The sequence below is a fragment of the Hylobates moloch genome, unplaced genomic scaffold (genome assembly GCF_009828535.3).
Source record: "Hylobates moloch isolate HMO894 unplaced genomic scaffold, HMol_V3 SCAFFOLD_2, whole genome shotgun sequence".
NCBI classification, from domain to species: Eukaryota; Metazoa; Chordata; class Mammalia; order Primates; family Hylobatidae; genus Hylobates; species Hylobates moloch.
In genome coordinates, this window is record NW_026652277.1 from 146,876,863 (window position 1) to 146,898,625 (window position 21,763).

The 21,763-nt window shown below is 36.3% G+C and overlaps 1 protein-coding gene across 1 annotated transcript in view; it reads left to right on the forward strand.

Annotated features, from left to right (window-relative positions):
- The window catches only part of LAMA2 (laminin subunit alpha 2), a 656,337-nt gene that overhangs the window by 385,872 nt on the left and 248,702 nt on the right, over nt 1-21,763 (forward strand). Inside the window, exons 18-21 of the mRNA XM_058435730.1 lie at nt 3,030-3,116; nt 10,455-10,666; nt 14,119-14,225; nt 20,143-20,323. Of these exons, the coding sequence (XP_058291713.1) occupies nt 3,030-3,116; nt 10,455-10,666; nt 14,119-14,225; nt 20,143-20,323 (587 nt within the window). The remainder of the gene's footprint in view (nt 1-3,029; nt 3,117-10,454; nt 10,667-14,118; nt 14,226-20,142; nt 20,324-21,763) is intronic.

Sequence of the window (21,763 nt, forward strand, 5' to 3'; positions counted from 1 at the left end):
CATTAAGAGGGATTATTTTCATGTCCAGCTTTTTATTGGTTATCCCAATAACAGCTTCCCTTCCTCGCCTATTTGTGGAAAATGCCTGCTGCTCTTGGCTTTCTCGTGTTTCCTGTGGCGTGGTTTGGATAATCCAGGATGAAGAACATTTTCTGCTGGTGTGGAGCTAGCCAAATAGAGTTAAATGACATAATCTTGGAATCACTTGAGGTCAATGATGATCTCACAATTTCCTCTTTGTGTCACCAAACAATTAGCTTCATGTCTTGGCCAGAATCAGTGCTAAGTCACTACATTTGCCAATGCAAATTCTGTAGACGTTTTTTATTGTGCATGTTTATTTCCCACTCTAATTTTATTTTTGTTGTTGAATGCCATCTTCTGCCATAGCTGTAACTGCAATTATAGCAATAAGAGAGTGAATCTTCAGTTTATGTTGTTGAAAGAATATCAAAGCACAAATACAGATATATTTTATGAGAAAGTTTTATTTGGATGCATTATGTCGAGTATCTATATTACTAGAAACTTAAACTTACTTAATTCTTACCAGTAGGTTTCAATGACAATTGGTTATAGGAAGAAGAGAATATCACATTAAGAATCTAAAGTCCTAGATCCCATACTAAATTTTCCTGGAAATTTTGTATATGACCTTGGTTAAGAAAAACTGTGCCTGCCCCAACCAGCTCATAGGATTTTGTGAAACTGGTGATAAAATTGTAAAAGTATTCTAAACTGTAAGGAGCTAGTCAAATCTAACATATTTTTATTGCCTAATTTTTTCTTGAAAAAGTGTTGATTTTTGTCAGTGAGCACCTTTTACTTTACTTATGTTGGTTTTAACTGACATGTGAGTGTATTTAAGAATCTGAAATCTATTTTTTGAATAGCTTTAAAGTGTCAAGGCCAGGTGCAATGGCTCATGCCTGTAATCCTAGCACTTTGGGAAGCCAAGGCAGGTGGATCACTTGAGGTGAGGAGTTCAAGACCAGCCTGGCCAATATGGTGAGACTCCATTTCTACTAAAAATACAAAAATGGGCCAGGCCTGGTAGCACCTGCTTGCAATCCCAGCTACTCAGGAGGCCGAGATATAAGAATTGCTTGAACCCAGTAGGCAGAAGTTTCAGTGAGCCAAGATCACGCCACTGCACTCCAGCCTGGGCAACAGAGCAAGACTCTGTCTCAAATAAAATAAAATATTTTTAAAAAATGTCAGAAGCCTTGTGAACCACCACTGACAAGAGTTATGATAAACCGATTTAGGATTATAAGAAATAATTGGTATGATTTTCTTTCAATCAGTGTAGTCCCACAGAGGTGGGAAACCCAGGGCTTCTGGTTGGAGTCATTTTCTCAGCAGATGAGATAGTTACAGAATGCCAGGTTTCAAAGAAGACATATATATGCTACAGAGATTGGTCAAAATGCAGTTCTCATTTTTATGTCTGAAAACAATAACAGCAAATCACTGGATGTGGATGAGAGGAAATCCTTTTTTTTAATTATTTTAACCTGTGCATCTTCAGTGCAATCACAATCCTGTCAAGAAAATCACCCATAGTGAACTGTCTTTGAGTACAGGATGCTTTATAAAAGGAGGTTCTCTACTCACAGTGCACACTGGGTATGTCTTATCTGCTGTTCATGACAGCTACCAGAACTCCTTAATGTGGAATCTTTGATCCAGGTAATATTTTTAAATTCAAAGCATCCCAGACCAGGCTTTATCTCCTTGACCCAGCAGATTCATTTAGACTTTCCACTGAGTTGAAATGTTTAAAATGATAGACTTACCTGGTCCTAATATCTTGCTAGTATCCCAAAAATAGGAAGAACTATTAAATCTTTACAGAACTACCCTGAGTTAAGCCAGAGAAATATTATTCAGAAATAGTGTTCATGATCTGATCTGCGCCAAGGTTGAGAAAGTATTTCAAAGTAATTCAGGTGTCAGGAGCAGGATGAAATCAGGACTTGCGATGTTTAATTTGTTGTTATTTCTTTAATTCATTTAGCCATCAAGCAAGTCTCTATTGAATTGCCCTGTCATATATAATAGAAAATAAACCTACTTAGGGAAAACATAATAAGAGAAAGATTAATTCAGGGCATTTCCGTTTAAAATGGTAGCTCAGCAGACCTTACAGAATTCAAAATGGTTGATGGCCCTTCAGAGAGCCAGTCAAGAACCGCATTACCGTGTGTCAATCTTGGGGTAGGGGTTCATGTATGAGAGGTCCCTCTCACAAGGCAAGCATGGCTGCAGTGAAACATGTTGTTGAAGGCTAAAGCTAGCACCTGAGTTCTCTGTTGGTTCTTCATCTGGTGTTCAGCTCTATTACTTCAGACCCAAATTAGAAATATGTGCAAAGAGAGAAGTGAACTTTGAAACATACCAGAAGCTATGAGATGGCAAGGTTGCTTTTGTTTGGTTAGGTTTATGATAAGTTTAGGTAGAATATGCACACTTGATCTCTTCTGAAAGCTTTCCTGAGGATCCCATCAGTGTGAGGGCATACCTGCAAGGAAGCACGTGCCGCAGCCTGTGCACAGGCACGCCCCACTATGGCAGTAGCTGAAGAAGGAAGCACTGCCACCACCACTACCACATACTGAGATTTCCAAAATTGCTAGCTAATTTCTCCAGGCTGCTTCAAATTCAGAGGGATTTGGCTACAGAAGAAAGTATGTGAGGCTGCATATGTGCCCGGCCTGGAGGAATTTCTAAAAAGCAGCTATATATTTCCACTTGTTACTGATGATCACGACCCCGAGCAGTCGAAAGTCAGTTAATAACATGTCACAGGGATACTGCTCTCCATTGGGCTATATTCACGTCTGCAGAAATAGCAATGTCATTTCATCCTCCATTGGCCAGACGCTAATCTCCGTCTCTAGGGCGAGAATGACCAGCCTGTAGTCTTTGGTCAGAGCAGTGGTGGAGAGAGAGAAATGAGAAAATGCTAATGACTTTGTGTATGTGCTTCTTCCTTGTCCCTGTTTTCCTCAACAACATCAACATAGCTTTAGCCCAACGTGCCATTTAGACCGGAGTCTTGGATTGATCTGTGATGGATGCCCTGTCGGGTACACAGGACCACGCTGTGAGAGGTAAGCGTGTACTACACTGTCTTGCAAAATGATTTCTACCTTGGGAGTTATAAAACCACAGATACAATCATCCTTTGCATCATCCTTTGGAGAAAAATGGCCACACTCAATGAGGTGAAATAAAGTTTCTCAACACACTTGTCAAACAAATGCATTATATTTTGTAATTTATTTATTTTTCAGAAATTGCTTCATAAATCTTCATTCACTCAGAGAATATCTGATTAATGTTTTAATCTTAAAGGTTAAGTATTAACCTACAATCTTTGTAGAAAGTATTGCTCAAGTGGAAAGTCATGCACTTTAAGATTTATCTTGCTGTCTATGTAGGCACCATTTATTTTTCATAATTAGCTTTTTGTCCTTAAAATGTAGCTTAAATGCATAGTTCATAGTTCAGCAAGTGGTTCATAATTTACTTTAAATATACTTGAAAATAGAAACAAAATGTAATTTATTATCATGATTTATATCCTCTTCTAATTACTCCTAAACCAGTATTTTAATTCCTGTTGATTTTACTGGGTTGCTTTGCAGTGGAAACAAGAGTATTATTTTATGTAATTTGTGTGATTATATTTCCTCCCGAAATGTTTTTGAAGAAATAATTCTTCTATATATTCAGCCTCAGCATAAAAATGATACAAACTTCCCCCTTGACATCATCGCCAAAAACAAAAACCTCCCTCTGGTTTTAGCACTGGAAATAGTCCCTGCTGCTACCCTTCCTGGGAGGGAGGAGTGCAAAGGAATTGACCTGCTTTCACTCATTATCACTGAGGCTAACCCTGAAGAGGGCTGTTTCTGCCCGTCTTTTCCTGTCATCTTGGCAGCTATCACCCCTGTTTCAACCAAGATGCATAAAATTAATGAAGCAGGAGCCTATCACCCAGAGAGAATTTAGCTAGCAACTAGCAGTCTGTGGACAAAGTGCCAATGACAGTTCCTAGCAGCAACAAGTACTATTTGTGAGTATGGAAGCATCTGTAAATTAGGAATGGAAGAAAAAAAAAAAATGAGACAAGCAGCATTTATTTGCAATCAAGAAACTAGATATCTTTAATTGTGTGTGTGTGTCTGTGTGTGTGTTTAAAGAAAGGCATGTGCATATTACTTACTATAATAGGAGAACATATCATTGCCAAGACAGATTTACATCAAGTGCCTAAACCCCCCAGTTCACTACAGGCAACCTTTTTTTAGCAACTGGAAAATGACAGCTGCTCTGTCATACAAGGCTATTAAATCCACTTATCTAGGTGAGCATAATCTCTGATGTATTTATATTGCTTTACTTTATGTACTATACTCCCTATACATGTTAGACAATAGTTTCTGAACCATCTATAATTTAAAACCCTACATTTTATTTAACAAACATCTGTTTAGCAACTACCATGTGCTGGGTACAGGGCTAGACATTGGATATAAATAGATGCATTTTCCCATCCTTGCCCTCAGCACCTCACATCTTTCTTTAATGCAAGTGAGGATGGTTGCTTGTATTCTTGGGAGAATTCTATTTGAATAGTAAAAATCACCAAGGAGAGAAATACCTGACAGAAAGTATGATTTCCTGTCTAAAATCTGTATTAATCTGATTCCAAAGATGGCAACATGCATAGCAGTGTAATGAATGGCATATCTAATCTCCCACTCAAGTTTTTCCACAGTTGATACTGTATTTTTTCTAGCCAGAATTTAGATTAGGGTTTTCCAGGAATATTTAAGATTTATAATTTCATTGTATTTATGTAAGCCAAAAGAACCCCTTAGATAGATCTAAAATATGAGGGAAACATTTTTTGTTTGAGATGTGCCTGTTGAAGTAGAAGAGAGGGAAGATAAGGGTCAGGGTAAGGAGGAGATACTGGTTGCATTAAAAATCTTGTAATCAAAACCATTCTGTAAGTGATTTGTGTGATCAGCTTATGCACATCATCTAAATAAGACCAGAATTTAAAAACTAAAGCAACATTTCCCAAATTGTAGATGTTCCTGGAATAAAGAATTCTGTGATCACATAAGTTTGGGAAGCATCCATTTGCATGTTAAAAGTTCTGGCATGTCCTACAGTGTGTAATTAAGAAATCTGTTCAATTTGTTTAGCTCAGCATTTCCTAAACTTATGTGGCCATAAACCCTCTGCTTTAACTATATAGCAAGAATATATCTCAGACTACAGCTCAGGTGGGACAAGAATTATAACTTTACAGTCTTTATCACAATTTAATTTCTATTTTGAGACCCCTTTCTCCATATGTGGGACCTGTGAGGTCTTAGAAACATAATCTGAGCCCATTTCAAGTTGTTTTCTTCTCCTCTCTCCAAGCTTGAATCAAAGTTCTATTAAGCTTACCTAGTAGCAAAGGCCTTATATGCAAGGGTAGAGGGGAGGGTATAATGTCTGTGTGTATGTGTTGAGCAAGGGGACATGTGATAGGGCCAGCCAGTGCTGAGTATTTCACCCAAGCATGTTTCTGCTGACTTATGCCCTTTTCTCTGTCCTCCTAATTACCTTTCCTTTCAGGTCTAGAAAGTCTCTCAACTACTTTCATTCCATTCTTGGAGGCACAGGAATCATTCAGCCTCTTTCATTCCATGCTAAGACCCACCGACATCTCTACCATCATCATTTTTCCATCTGCCTTTCCAACTCCATCCCGTTTTCTATTTGAAAAAGGATGAGCTACATTTGTGGAACTGGTGTTCCACAGAGCTCGGGGTCTGGCAGATTCCTATGTCTCTTCCTTTTGCCCTGTCAAATCCCTTCATTCAGACATGTAGCACAAGATGGCCTTGCTTCTTGAATCGAGGGGGTGAAGAAAAACAGTGAACAGGGGAATGGCCAAACAAGATACAACAAAACATGGACTGGTATTCTGTCACAAGTAGAACACTAGTTACAGCTTGGAAAACATTCACTTAGGGCCAAAACACCACTATTTTTGAGGTATCACTGCTTTGCTGGGAAATGACTTAAACAAAGGAAAAAGAAGAGTCAGAGAGTGAAGGGAGAAGGTATTCATGATGATACCTTTGCTAAGATTCTAGACTTTTATCATCTGGACAAGAGGAGAACAAAAATAACAAACAGACGAATCTTGAAGGGATAAAAGGGATTAAGTAAGCAGTGGAGTATCAAGAGCAATTAAAAAGACTATTGAGCTAAAAGTGAGTTAAATGCTGGGGATACCTGCCTGATCGGACAGTAAGTTACTTTCAGAATAAGTTTGTAACCTCAGAAATATGTCATACATTATGGAGAAGGCATTTCAAGAAGACAGGCAAGTTCATCTGGTGGATGCTATAGGACAACATGAAACTTAATGGGATACATAGACTTCTTAAGCCCTCCCCGCTCTCCAGCTGGCAAATTTTTAACAACTCCTCCTTAAGTGATGAGAGAGGGGTCAAAAGCCAGGACTAATCTCACAATTGCCACTGAAAATGTGGAAGGTATTTGAATCTAATTGCTTAATATTTTGAAAATTCATCTACAGTTTTATCCTCAAGATTCATACTAGATACCAAAGAAATTCCTTTTTGTTTCTTAAATTTCATTTCCAAAATCCCATTTAGATTTTGTCTTCTTCGGAATGTCTGAATTCGAATCAAGCCTAATCACCCCTCTGATTACTATACTCATGAGACCTTCTATTCACTTCTGAGTCTCTTTGTGCCTTTGGGTCCTGAATGCAGAGCATGGGCTACAGAAATAACAGAGGAGGGGCAGTTATACCTACTTGTTGTACCGTTAGCAAAATTGTGACTCCAATTGAGGCGTCAAGAGGCCACTCATATGTGGTTGTGCAGTTTCTACACTGCACAAAGGCACTCAGGGAAGGGGAAGATTGAGGGCTTGAATCCAGTTTGCCCTCTTCTTTTCCATGAAGTCCCTGGGTGTCTAGTCTCTTTACTTTTTCTGCATATGTCTAGAGAGGACACTTTCTTCCAACTTGCAAAAGGCACCATTTGAGCAGGGAAACACTCTCAGTCTTTTGCTGATTATGTCAAATGGGAGGAAGTAAGAATATAGCGTTACAGCCACGCCTCTTTATACAGCAGCCACCCTCTTCTGTGTCTTTGCCAATACTGTTCCCTCTGCCTGGAAGATTGCAGCCCTTTCACTCCTCCACCCAAGACTAACTAATCCCTGTTCAGCTCTCCAAAGTCAGCACTATCATCTTGAAAATGTCCTTGATTAGGCCTAATCTGAGTTGGTTGCCCTTTTCTGTGCTGCCATAATAGCATTTGTGTATCTCCAGTTGTTCTACTGCTACATTTTAAAATGTGTGTTCATTCTCCATGGACTGTAGTATGAAGACTACCTTATTTGTATTAGTACTGTGTAAAAGTGCTCAGCTGATTTTTTTTTTAATGGGGTGGGAGAAACAAGAGCTTTTCTAATTTGCTTGGCTAGATTAAGCTAGCATTATATTGTTTCATTGTTTTCAGTGTATAGATAATAGAAATGTAGGCCATGATTTTAGCCAAAAGTTGCTGAAAAAATGATGGGGCAGAATGAGATAAAAGTCTCATCACTGCGGTTGCTTTCTTCTCATTGTTGCTTCTCTGCACGTCCGCTCTTTTTCTACCTCTCCCTCTCTCTCTTCCTCTCTCCCTCCCTCCCTCTGACATTGTTCCTAAATTATCAATAGCAGCAAGTGTAACAAATAACTGCATGTGTTATCTGGAGTCTTATTTACATTTAAGCGGTCCTTTTTCAAAATATTGCAATTTGATTTGAGAAAGTTAACAGATGTGGAAAGGAACAATGCCTTTGTTATGTCAAGATGTCCGTTTCTAGCAAGGCATTCATTCGATAAACTATTTTTTAAAATGCACTCATTCTGCCTTGCATATGAAAATGAGAGGGCTTGACATTTAACATTACAATTATTTTTGGTGGAGTGAAAAACCAAAGGACTGTGATTTAAACTAATTTTAATTAGGTGAATCCAACTTGATCAGACTCTTAACGCACTATTTTTATTAATAAAAGTTATATGATTAGCAGTATTATATTCTCTGACCCTCAAATTACTTTTTAATTCCTAATGGAACACCTTCAGAAATCTCTAATACTGTTCTCTGTATAGAAACACACACCCATACACCAGTAAGGTGCTGAAGTGCAGAAAATAGTCCCACTTTCAGTAACATGGCATATGAATTTTCTATCACATATATTCACAAATTTTCCTTACATGTCCTGCAAGAAAAAATAAATAAAAGACAGATGCTTCTTTAGTTATTCTATTTAATTATAGTTATTTTCCTCCTGAAATGAGTTTTTTTTTATTATGGAGAATTTCAGTCTTATTAAGTGCTATCTAAGTTAAGAAAAATTCCCAGAGCTCGTTATAGAAAGCCATCTCTCCTAAGGGCAATAAGTCATCTTGAGGAAAGTGAGCTGAAAATAATAGGTTTTCATTTGCTGTGATAATGATCATTGTATATCCTTATTCCAGTGGCGCAAAGTCACTCTCTTAGTGGTAAACAAAATGAGATGTGAATATGTGTGGATGTGATCATAAGCTCTGAATATTAAATAAGGCAAGAAGAATCAGGTTAAAATTCAAAAGAATCTTCTTCTTTATCAAATGCCTCTCTTGAAGGGATTTTGGGGGAATTTTATGCACTCAAATTTTATTGCGTATTTTATAATAGAGAATTAATGAACAATTATATCTGTGGTTGGCAATATTCTTCTAAGCAGTATTTATACAACTCATAAGTGTATAAAATCTTTTGTGAATATAAGTAATTTCATTTTAAAAATTATGATAAAAGATCAAATCTGTGAATTATAGTACCTAAGTACCTGTACATTTTCTAGAAAACTTAGAATCGTCAATGTATCTGCACCAAATTAATGACTCTGCCCCAGAATTGTGATTTGTTAAAGTACTCTCAATATAATGTACTGGATTTAAACCATTTTTATTTCAAATGGTAGAGAGCCTTTCTCTAAATAATGACTGCATATCTGTGAGTAGATGAGCATAAAAGTGGTGTACTACTGAGGAAATTATATTCTCCCACATTGTTTTTGATCCCCTTCAATTTTGACACTTGCTGCAAAAGACTTTATCTTGATAAGATGGCAAAGATAACAGAGCTAGCCTGACCATGAGATTCAGATGCCCTGTTCTGTTTCTCCTTTGGCAAATGTGGCTTAGTATAAAGTGTGAGCAAATGTCATTGAAAGAGAAGACAGAGCAGAATATAAATAGGCGCTGCCTATAAGGATGTTTCTGCACACCTGTAGCAGTAAGTTGCATTTTAAAACATAACATTTAGGTCAGAGAAAATTTGCTGCTATAGTTTTTAAAAATCTTCTTTGCCACGCCTTATAAACAAACTTTTGTTTTTCCAATAATATGTAAATAGTTTTTGGTAAGAATGAAAGAGAGAAAGAGAGAGAGAAAGAGGAAAGAAAGAAAGAAAGAAGAAAGAAAGAAAGGAAGAGAGAGAGAGGAAAGAAGGAAGGAAGGAAGAAGAAAGAAAGAGAGAAAGAGAGAGGAAGGAAGGAGGGAGGGAGGGAGGGAAGGAGGGAGGGAGGGAAGGACGAAAGAAGGAAAGAAGGAAGGAAGGAAAGAAGGAAGGAAGGAAGGAAGGAAGAGAGAGAAAGAAAGAAAGACCTGGAGTTTGCTAATAGAGTTGGCAGGCACAGTTCAGTATCACCTTATGGCATATTCCTATAATATGCAGGCATGCTTTCTCAGACTTCCCTTTAGTAAAGCCTTCAATGAAAATTTGCCTCTGAATTCATATGCAAATACATACAAATAGATTATTAATTCAGATATACCCACAGCTCCCACCCAATTAATAAGAATCTTCTGAGTCACAGTTTCTAGTTAATAAATTCTGAACTCTTATTACTGAATTTCCTTGCGAGTCTGTTTCCCCATAACAAGTTCTGGCTGCAACAACAACAAAAAATGTGAACCTTACATATTTGTAGAGAAAATAACCAACTGGAGTAGAGACATATGATGTGTTGTACTACAAAGGCTTTCCAACATGGACCTGGATTCCTCCAGAGTGCCAGCAGCAGATTCTTCTTATGCTTTGGTCTCATTTTCAGTGCCAGTGACAAGATTATATTTTTTTCAGGCTGAAATCTAATTACTAGTGGGCTGGCAGGATATCATCTTGTATCTACACTGCAGTTGTAGAAAAACATTTTTTTAATCACTTTGCGTCTGAGAAAAGGAACACTTAAAAGGAAAATCCATCATCCTGGGAGAAGGGGAGAATGAAAAATATGTAAACATTGCCCCAACTGAGGTCCCCCCAAAGGCTCACTGATGAAATTTCTTGCCTTAGGTGTGCGGAAGGCTATTTTGGACAACCCTCTGTACCTGGAGGATCATGTCAGCCATGCCAATGCAATGACAACCTTGACTTCTCCATCCCTGGCAGCTGTGACAGCTTGTCTGGCTCCTGTCTGATATGTAAACCAGGTACAACAGGCCGGTACTGTGAGCTCTGTGCTGATGGATATTTTGGAGACGCAGTTGGTGCAAAGAACTGTCAGCGTAAGTCCTGAACTATTGATGCCCTTGACAGAATTGATGTATTGTACCTCAGAGTAGCCGATGAGTTCTTAAGTGTGGATTGAAGAGTAGGAAATTATGTGGAATACATGGTTGATAGATGCACAGAATATACAGAGTCTGCATATTCCAGAACATTTCCTTGTACTAAGAGTAAATCCTTTTAAAATTGCTGTGGTATTGAAGTGTCACTGTTTTCCAAATGATAAACATGTTTTTATTTACATGCGGAAGGAAGATTTTTTTAATGAACTTATGTCCACAGCAGGAAAGAAAAATTTGCATATTAAATAGACACCATGTATCTTTTTTTTGTTGTTTATCTCAATTCTAATCACTTGCTTTAAATAATTTTTTCTGCCCATGATATTTCAGTAGTAGCCATCAGAAGGTGTTAATCAGTTATGCTTTCATATGTTAACTTTACAGTGTCGTATTTTGTAATAGGTATAAAATTCTGCCAATGTTTTCACACATGGGCATTAGTCATTGTTGAATGATTAACCTCATTTTAGTTTCATAATAGTCATTTAAGGACTATTTCTAGAATGCTCTTTCAGTGTTTTCCTTCCACAAAATTAGCTACTCTAGGGCTTCATCCATATTAGTATAATACATTTCTCCCCTCTTTACCTTTTTAGCTGTATTAATACTACATAGAATTTCCAAACCCTTAATGTCAGTGGGATTATAATATGAAGGCAGATCTTATTGCAGAAGATCAAATGGAATGTGAATCCAATGTTAGCATTTGGCCATCATCAGCTTCATCTACTATCATAATGTTTAAGCAGAGTAGGTTATGAGACCAGCCTATCCATTCATTTCTGTCAAATTTATGTGAGAGACTCTTCCAATTATTCAGGTGGGTCCCAGGACATGCAGAATTATAGAAACCACTGTAAATGTAGCCTATCATCAACTCTACTGTAAGCACCAAAGACCCAGAAGGGTACCCTAGTTCATTAAGAAATGTGTCTCTCTCATCACAGGTTTAGAAGATGAGTTCTAGCTTTTTGTTATTTAATAATGATAATTTGTTGAATCAAAACCAAATCACTCTCTGGACCAACTGGCACCTGTTAATATAACCTGTAAATTGATCTTTTTTTAAAGCAAAATTTCCAACAGCTCAGTGCCTTTAAACACTGGATTCTTGACAAATGTGTAAAATCATAGAGAGCCTAAGAAATTCTTCCTTTCCCACAGATCATCTGGGATCTACATTACCTAGCTGTGTGCTCCTGAGCAAGACATTTGACCTCCTTGAGACACAGTTTTCTAGTCTACAAAAAGAGTCATGAATTTTCTGTGGGGACTAAAGGATTTGGCACATAGAGGGTATCCAGTGAGTTCCCAAGTCCTGGAGATGCTCACACATGGTAGCTGTCTTTGGTAGCAGTGCTCATAGTAGCTGTGCATATCAGTTGTTCACCAGTGAATTTTAAGGCTAAGTTAGTCATTTACTGACATTTTGTCCTGTCTTCCAATAACCCCCACCTCCATAAAGTTAGGGATATTATTCCACTTATTTTATTATGGTAAACTAGGGATCCGTGGCATGAAGTCTTAAGAACATAAAAAAGAATGTGAGACTAAAAACATTTTGACCATTACCAGTTTTCATACTACTTGCCGTGAGTATAGATGTGATTATAATTTTTAATGCTGTTTGCCATATAATCACAATTAAAATTATAAGAAGCACATTTATTACTCATTTTTATAATTTTTCATGGATACAATGTCACTTCTATGCATAGGTGGTAAAACCTCAAGGAAAGAAAGTTCATGAAAATACATTATTTTGGTTACCTATAGATTTGTTCAAGAAAAGTACACCACTACAAAGAAATATATTTTGCATTTTAAATTTGTGTATATTGTTGGTGTCATATTTTTCCATTAAAATGACACTTTAGCAAAACTTTATATTGCTTTGTTATTTTTAAGATAACATTAATTAATTACCATCATATTTATGTTAAATTTAATTTTGTAGTTTACACTCTGAGAAAAAGTGCCTTCTAAAGTCTAAATAATTTGATATTTTTAAAATGTATGTATGATATGCATAAGAAACTTTCATAAAATAATAAATATATATACAAATTCGATAAATCAGATGAAAATGGATATTTAAAGGAAAAATTTTCAGCCTTTCCTTGTATTTCAGCTATAGACTATCCGTAGGCTCCTTCAGTTTCTCAACGGCCCTTTCTCTAGTATCCCCTTGGCAGACACTGAAGACAAACTTTGCTGGAAGATAAATTAAGCAGTTTTTAGAAAAGCAGTTGTTTGTTTGTTTGTTTTTTAAAAGGAGAACCTAGAGCCAGGAGAATAAAATATTAGCATAGGCTGATAGAGTACCTGTTTATAACATAATTTTAGGTGGTGTTCAAATCAAAGTATTCAGAAATTTAACAAAATCATCTATGAGTAGCCTAAATTCCCATGTCATCTCCTCCTTGTATTTTTATTCTGATATAAATGCAATTATATTTACCATTAAAAATATAGGGTACATAGTAAACAATTAATTCCTATTCTATTTGTAAAAAGGCCACTTAAGCTTTAGACTGATTTACTCTACGTTTTAGAATAACCTCAGACAGCTTTATAACAAAGAAAAAAGACAGAAGATTACTTAAATTAAATATGCTTTCTATGTTTGGAGATATCATATAAACTGTAAAATAAAAGTGATTCTTAAATGCTATAATGCTATAGTCTTAAGATACTTGAAATGATGTTTTTGTTGTCTTTTAAACTTTTGAATCTTAAAAAAGGCATAAATATTTATTTCACCTCAAACCATTTTTTAAACTTAACACAAAAACTGGCACATAGTAAATCATTAAATCAAAAAAAGTAACTAAATTTTTCTAGATTAATAGTAACGTTAAAATTATGCCAGGGGTGCTATTAATTTTGATAATTCCTTAAAATTATTTTAGTTCTAAAGTCAGTATGCATTACTTACAATGGGATAATAGTATTTTAAGTGTTACCCTGATGTATCTGTAAAGAACTAAAACAGCATTACACCTTGAGTCAAGAACTCCAAGTTCCTGTCACGTTCTGGACTCACCTATATGACACAACAGGCATGTGGACTTGCATAAGCTATGGCTTCTTTGAATTTCAGTGTCTTCATGCTCAAAATTGGAATGATGATGATGACTTTAATATTTTAATGGCATATGATGGGCCAGACATGGTGCTAAAGCCTTTATGTGAATTATCTCTACAGCTTGTAGAGTTGTTATAGGGATTAATTGATAGAATGCCTAACGGGGCACTTAACAAATCAGAAAACATTCTGTTACTGAACTTAGGTGTCCATGTTACCATGTGGGGTATATTATTATTTAACTAGCCTATTGAGACTATTAGAAAGTTTTCCTGACCACAGATCTCTCTTCTCTTTGCAGCCTGTCACTGTAATGCCAATGGCTCTTTCTCTGAGGTTTGCCACAGTCAAACTGGACAGTGTGAGTGCAGAGCCAACGTGCAGGGTCAGAGATGTGACAAATGCAAGGTAAGGAGTAGAGGCTGACCCATAAATTACTTTCTCCTAGCAGATTTTCACTGGCTTTTCATGACATGTTTTGTATACCTTCGTATATTAAAAGGTTTGGGATTATGTAATTCTACAATTGAAATGACTGTGATCAGTGAAAAGTTTTTTTCAAACTAGAACAAAATTCATTGTACATTACCATTTGATCTTAAACTTTTTTTGGCAGTGAATGTGTATTATATTTGCTTTAATTCAGACATTTCTGAAACAAATAGCAGGCAAATTTAATCAATCTGTGGAGATACTCTTTCCTTTGCCTTTACATTTTTGGTAGAATAAAATGTTACTCTTGGGGCTGGGCACGGTGGCTCACGCCTGTAATCCCAGCACTTTGGGAGGCGAAGGCAGGTGGATCACAAGCTCAAGAGTTCAAGAACAGCCTGGCCAAGATGGTGAAACCCCGTCTCTGCTAAAAACTACAAAAATTAGCCAGGCGTGGTGGCAGGTGCCTGTAATCCCAGCTACTCAGGAGGCTGAGACAGGAGAATTGCTTGAACCCAGGTGGCAGAGGTTGCCGTGAGCCGAGATCACGCCACTGCCCTCCAGCCTGGGCGACTGAGTGAGATTCCGTCTCAAAAAAAAACAAAATAAACCAAAATGTTACTCCCTTTGCTTTTTAGCAAACACCTTCTTCTAGTTCCATCATTTAAAAGCTACTTCCTGTGAGCAGTCTACCTAATAGAAGTTTCAGTAGAGAAGTTAATCAAGATATTTTTAAAGATGCATTATTTTGCTAAAACCAAAATATTCAATTAAAATAGAGCATGTTGTTCTCAGTCCCTGAACATACCGATTGCCCTGCTTTCAGTATGGCAAGCAACTTCAGATTCCTCCATGAGGGCGGACAGATTTGCTCTAGCTCTTTCACAAAAATACATCGTATTTGTGATAAAGACAGTTAAGCAGAAGCAAACATTTCTCCGATGTCAAACTGGCCTTACTGTAGGAAGTTTGAAAATATCATCTGCTTCTATTTCTTGAATAATATCATTGCTCTGTTTTGTTTTTATTTTATTTTATGGTTGGTTTTTAAAGCCCAATATGTGGTGGGCTCCAGAGAAGCGATTCTGTGTGCTATGTGACTGCGATCCCGTTGGCTCTGTGTCACCGCAATGTGATATTACAGGAAGATGTGTCTGTAAATCAGGCTTCGTAGGGAAACAGTGCAACCTCGGCAGGCAGGTGCACCAGCAGGAGGAGCAGCTGCGGAGAGCGCAACAGGTGCTGGGTTCTCCTCAGAGGTGGGCTATCGGCAGCTCCAACGGGTGCCCTCGGGGAGCCTATCGGGCCCCAGCTCCGGTAATCCCAGAGGCGCTGCATGGCTCATGCCTCTGCATGTTGTGTTCTGTGTGCTGTGGCTGAAGTTCCCTGGTGGCATTTTACCAAATAACAGTTGCTAAGTGTGCAAATTCAAATGCAAAAATTAGACAATTCCTAATTGAACCCTTGCCCTTTTAAAAATAGCCATCCATATACTTTAAAAAGCATACTCAAGTTCATAGGGTCATAAAACTTTCAATTAACCAAACTTTCAATTAACTATGAATATGTAGAAATCAAATAAAAATCTACTTGTGAGAGCCTATAATCTTAGAAATGGAAGGAACTTCAGGCATCCTTTGGAGAAAGCTAACTTTTATAAATGAACAAATGAAGGAAGATCTAGCAGAGAAAGTGAGTTGTCCAAGAAAACTCAGCCCATTTATCTGGTATTTTATCATAATTAAGAATTTTGTTAATTTCCACATCAATTGTGCTTATGTGTATGACAAACACAAGAAACACATTTTCACACACTATAAATGGACAAATACCAAAAACAGGGGAAGTTGTTTCTAATAGAGGGAGGGAGAGAGGGAAGAAGAGGTCCCAGGCTGAGCTTCAGAAGAGTAGGAGACAAGACTTACCAGTATAGAGCCAGGACCTGTAGGGAATTAAGAATAGGGCATAGAAGAAGGAGAGAGGGAAATAAACAGTAAAGAAGAAGAAGTGAAAAATAATTCATGGTTTTATTTCTTGGCTCATTATCACAAATTTTTTAAAAAACAAATTTTGATGTCAGACTACCTTAGATCAAATCCTGGCCTCATTACTTCCTAGCTATAAATTCCTTGAATCTTTCTGTAATTCAGCTTCTTCATCTGTAGTAAGATCCACTTCAGAGGGTTTATGTCTGCTTACATACTCCAAGAAGCAAATGCCAAGAGGTTCCTGGGGGAAAGGCCAATGAAGCATGAAGTGGGAGACAGCATAGCCTTCTGCTGCAATGGGGTTCTGACTCCCGGGAAAACACAGAAAGAAAGACTGGGTAGGAAAAGCCTTGTTTGGTGCATTATGTCAAATCTTAAATTCTTGGCCAAGCCAATGGGATGTACCCAAGCAAATTTTACCCACTAAAGGAATCCTGAATTGGTCAGGAAGGCTCTAGTATCTTACTGTAATCAGCCTGAGAGAAGGATAATCTTGTGGAAGCTCATCTTAGTTCATTCAGAGTTCTGTAAGAGCATAGCATAGACTAAGTGGCATGTAAACAACGAAAATTCATTTCTCACAATTCTGGAGGCTGGGAAGTACAAGATCCAGGCGCTGGCAGATTTCCTGTCTGGTGAGGGCCCTCTTTCTCTAGACAGTCATTTACCCACTGGAACCTCAGATGGTGGAGGAACCTCTCTAGGGCCTCTTTTATAAGTGCAGTGATCCCATTCATGAGAGCTCCGTTCTCATGACCTAATCACCTCCCAAAGGCCCCACCTCCTGTCCATACCACCACCTTGAGGGTTAAGATTTCTACATATGAATTTGGGGGGACATAAACATTCAGTCCATTACAGAGCACCTCTGGTGGATCCAAAAGACAAGAAACTGGAGGCTTCCAGTCAGTAAAATTCTGCACTGTAGGTTGTCTTGCAGGTAGATCGGATGAGGCACCTCCAAGGCTGTCTCAGCGTATCAGTGAGAACAGTGCATCAGGCAGGAGCATAGAGAGTTTTTACTAAATGTTAGGCCTGATTACTGTTATTATTACCAGTGTTGTTAAATGATGAAATCTTTAAAATAATTTTTTTCAAAAACAAATGCATACATTTACAATAAAAGAAGAAGATAATAACTGATTAAAATGTCTCCAAAATATAAATTTAGCAGAAAATCAACGTTCATTCAAGCCCTACATATCTTACAGTACTATTGTATGAAGCAGGGTTTTGTCCTGAGACTGTTTTTTCCTCTGCAGCAGTATCTGTGAGAGCTAAGAGCTCAGACTCGGGAGCCAACCTAGCTGATCTGGAATCTTGACTCCACAATTGGTTAGCTCATGACCTTAGGCAACTTACTTAACCTTTCTGTGCCTCAGTTTCACCACTCAATAAAAAAGTGGTGAGAATGACAACTCTCTGCCAGGGTTGTCCTGAGGAGTAAATGAGTACATACTTGTAAAGAGTTTAGATTTGTAAAGGGTTTAGAATTGTGCTTTGCAAAAACGAAGCACAATATATGAATGCTAGTTCTTATTACCCCGAGAGAGACACATTTATGGGAACCCATCCAATTTCCCACTGAGTCTGGATAGACACTCTCTCCCGTATTTATTTTAACTCATTAATCTCAATTACTGACCACGAATGTCTGCTCCTTAAGTTTGTTTACTAGTGGAGTTTTCTTTAGCCTTTGAAATAAATTTTTGAACAAATTTGCAAACATTTTATTCCTGAAATTTGGTAGTATTTATTTTGCTACAACTTAGCCTTTAAAGCTATATTATTTAAATATGAAAAGTGAGGTAGAGCCATTTCTTCTTGTATATTTCCTTACATAATCGACTTTGGAATTTTTAAAATTATAGCTATAATTTGGAATTTCATTTGATATTTGATTGATTTAAAGGGGTGTACACACACCCCTTTAATGAGTAAATCAATATGAGTGTGTGGATATAGATATAGATGTAGATATATATGAGTATATGTATATATATACGAGTATGTATATATATGTGTTTATACATTTATCAGTATAGATATATGAGTGAAGACAATTTCTGAAATAAAGATGAATACAAAGTATTATTTCTATGACTCAGATATTTTTCAATACTGTTTTAATATATTATGTTTAGTCTTTTTGTCTATGTATTTCTGTTTCTGTTTGTGTGTCTGGTGGTATGGGTATGTAATTGAAATTTACATAGTATTTATATAATTTCGTATTTTTGTTTAATTTCTATTTCATGCTATATCCTAAGCATATTTATATCATTAAAACTGCTTCAAAACAGGATTTTAATTCTTGCATATTATTTCATAATGTGGATGTCATCATTTAATTTATTCAACAATTTTTATAACATTGTACAGTTAAGTGCCTGCATAGTTGTTCACCATGATAAATACTATTGTAATGGGCATGCTTTTGCTTTAATAATTATTCTAATTTCTGATTATTTCTCTAAGCCAGGTATCTAAAATTTTATGTGAATTTCTTTTTACCAATAATAATATTATACGGTTAGTTTTTTTTTTTATATAGGTGAATTTAATTTCAAAGTCATGTCATCTGTTGGAACTGTTACATGCTTTTTTCTTTAATCATATATGACAATCCGAATTAGAACTAGAAATAAAAATAAAACGCACAGTAAATGTAAAGATGAGAATGATTGTCAAACTCAGTCAACCCATTTTACATTTTAAAAATAAAACTATTCTTAGCTACAGTCATTTTAAAAATCTAATTTTCATTGTGATTTCATTTTTAAAACTTATTTTTAAAACTACTAACAAAAATATCTAAAATATGTAATGAGGCTCATTAATTTCTCTTTGGGTGGCTCACGTTAAGTGGCGAGATTTTTTTTTTTTTAACAAGAAGCAATTATTAAGTCTAATTTTCCAAAATAAGAATTATTTTTACAAAGAAGTAATTACCGAGACTAATTTTCCAGATTAAAATATCATAATAATGTGACATGCTTTATATTTTTAAAAAACAACCCTGAAGTACTTTAAGCAGGATAGATGCTTTTCATTTTTCTGCTAGGAGTGATTTTTTAATCCATCAGCATTTTCTAACATTGTCATTTTAAGCCTGATAACATGCATTTCAAGAAAGTCAGCCGAAGCTGGTAATGCAAACTTGACCATAAAAGATTATTTGTTATACATAGATAAGAGATATGCATATGAATAACTCATCAGAGAATGAAAGTTTCCTTTACTTACCTGATCTGATGCTTTAATACGTGTTCTCACTAATCAATTTCAATTGTTAGAATGAAACCCAAGAAATCAAAGGTTTGTTGAACCAATTATTTGATCAGTGTAAGCATAACCTGAAAATTATATTTATAATGTGAACACTATAGCAATGATTAAAAGTATTTATGGATACGTGACAAAATTCTATCAAATATTAGGGCGAAAAGGATTATTTTAACTTTAGGCTGCTGGTCAATAATGTTGAAAGTATTTTTACCAAGTAGGAGTGCATAGATCTGAAAGTAATCAATTCAGATTACTAAAAATTAAGCAAGTAAAATTTTAAATTAAGACTAGAAATACCACCTATAGGTCCTTTCCATATTGCTATTGGAATCTTGAGAAGTACTGGGACAGGCTGGTGAAAATACAATAGACAGTAAAGGAAGCGCCTAATTCTGCAGTTAATTTTGATAAAATTTCAGAATAATTGAACTTTTCTCTTTGGATATCATAGAAAAGGTCCATTTGATTGAATGAAAACCCAGTTGTCATAACATCAGTGAGGAATCCTGATAACTCCTAAGTTCCTCTTTTCCCACCCGATCTTTGGTATTGTGCATCTTGCTTCACTTCGAGTTAACTGATTTAAATTTAATTTTTCTCTCTTCTTCCATTGCCAGGCTGGGACCTTTGGCCTACAATCAGCAAGGGGCTGTGTTCCCTGCAACTGCAATTCTTTTGGGTCTAAGTCATTCGACTGTGAAGAGAGTGGACAATGTTGGTGCCAACCTGGAGTCACAGGGAAGAAATGTGACCGCTGTGCCCACGGCTATTTCAAATTCCAAGAAGGAGGCTGCACAGGTCTGTAAATATGACTTAAGTCCTACATATTCACTCTGATAGTTTTAGGGTCTGACTTCTGTAATGGTTTGTTCTTTTAAAGGAAGCACAGATTGATACAACATATTTAACATAATGAGTAATGTCTGCTTATTTTTACATTACTTAAAAAATGAAATGCATGTCAGTTTGAAACACTGCCTTAATAACTGTGTGCAAGTACTCAATAAAAATCAGCAGATGCTCATTTGGTTGTGTCCCTCCCTGTCTGTGACTTTGATTCAGCCAGTCACTCAAACACTGCTACAGCTTGAAAGTTAAATGTTCGATTTTTCTGGTACCAATCTTATCTTAGTTTAAGCTCAAACCCCATGCCATGCATTTCAACTTTCCCTTTCTCCTATTGCAAAATTGGTATCCAGATCAAGAAAAGTCAAGGTGTTTTTTTTTTCTGGTACGCCAAAAACATCTTTTTGTCTACTTTTGGCTGCCTTGAAAACTATGATGTTCTAAGAGAGAAATAGGTTGGCTCTCGATATTTAGATCATCAAAAAATGCAGGCAGAGGTTTCTAACCATGATTCCCTCAAGCAGTATTCTTATACATCCAGCCACAGCCTTCACCCAAATCATGAGCTAAGAAAATATCACTTAGCATTCTGCAGATGAAAATAAAGATTGAACATTAGCCTTGATTTATATGCCGCTAATTTCGAATTGACCCTTATTCCAACAATCACTAGTTTGAATATTACCTTTGCTTACTAATGTCATGGATTCAACCTGGATAATGCTCACATGCTCTCAGCACCATGGTAAGATTTTAAAACATTATTATTCACTGTTGTGGCAAATTTAAGTAGGAAGCAGTAGGAATAATATTTAAAACTATTTAAAGAACCAGTATCTTTCAGACATTCGCCAGCACTTTAGAGATGTGGATTTTACCATAAATTAAGCCATGATAAGTTATTCTAATTGATAAGTTATTCTAAATGATAAGTTTATAATTGTAGATCCTCTAAGAATCTGTATATCTCTAAGCCAATATCTGTATAACTTAAAAATTATAAAGCTGTATTTTAAAATATACTCTGTTCTTTAAATCCAAAGCTCACTGACATTTTTACTTAATATGAATTAATGAGGTAGTATTATACATTTAAATACATATAGTAACAAATTATAAATGAGACCAAGAATATTATTTTAAATTATAGACAGATGACAGCATTTAAGAAATGCAGACCTACTAGCATTCTGGCCCAAAGAAACACCATAGGAAAAAAAAAGCACAAAACAGGAAGAATAGTAATATGACTGAGGACATAACTTGCACAAGATAGCCTGGATTTGTCTAATGGCTCCCTCAGTAACTAGTTCTGGGACCTTGACTGAGTGATTTTATTTCACTTTCCACCTGCGAAATTCATCTATTAAATTAAGATAATAATAGTATCTA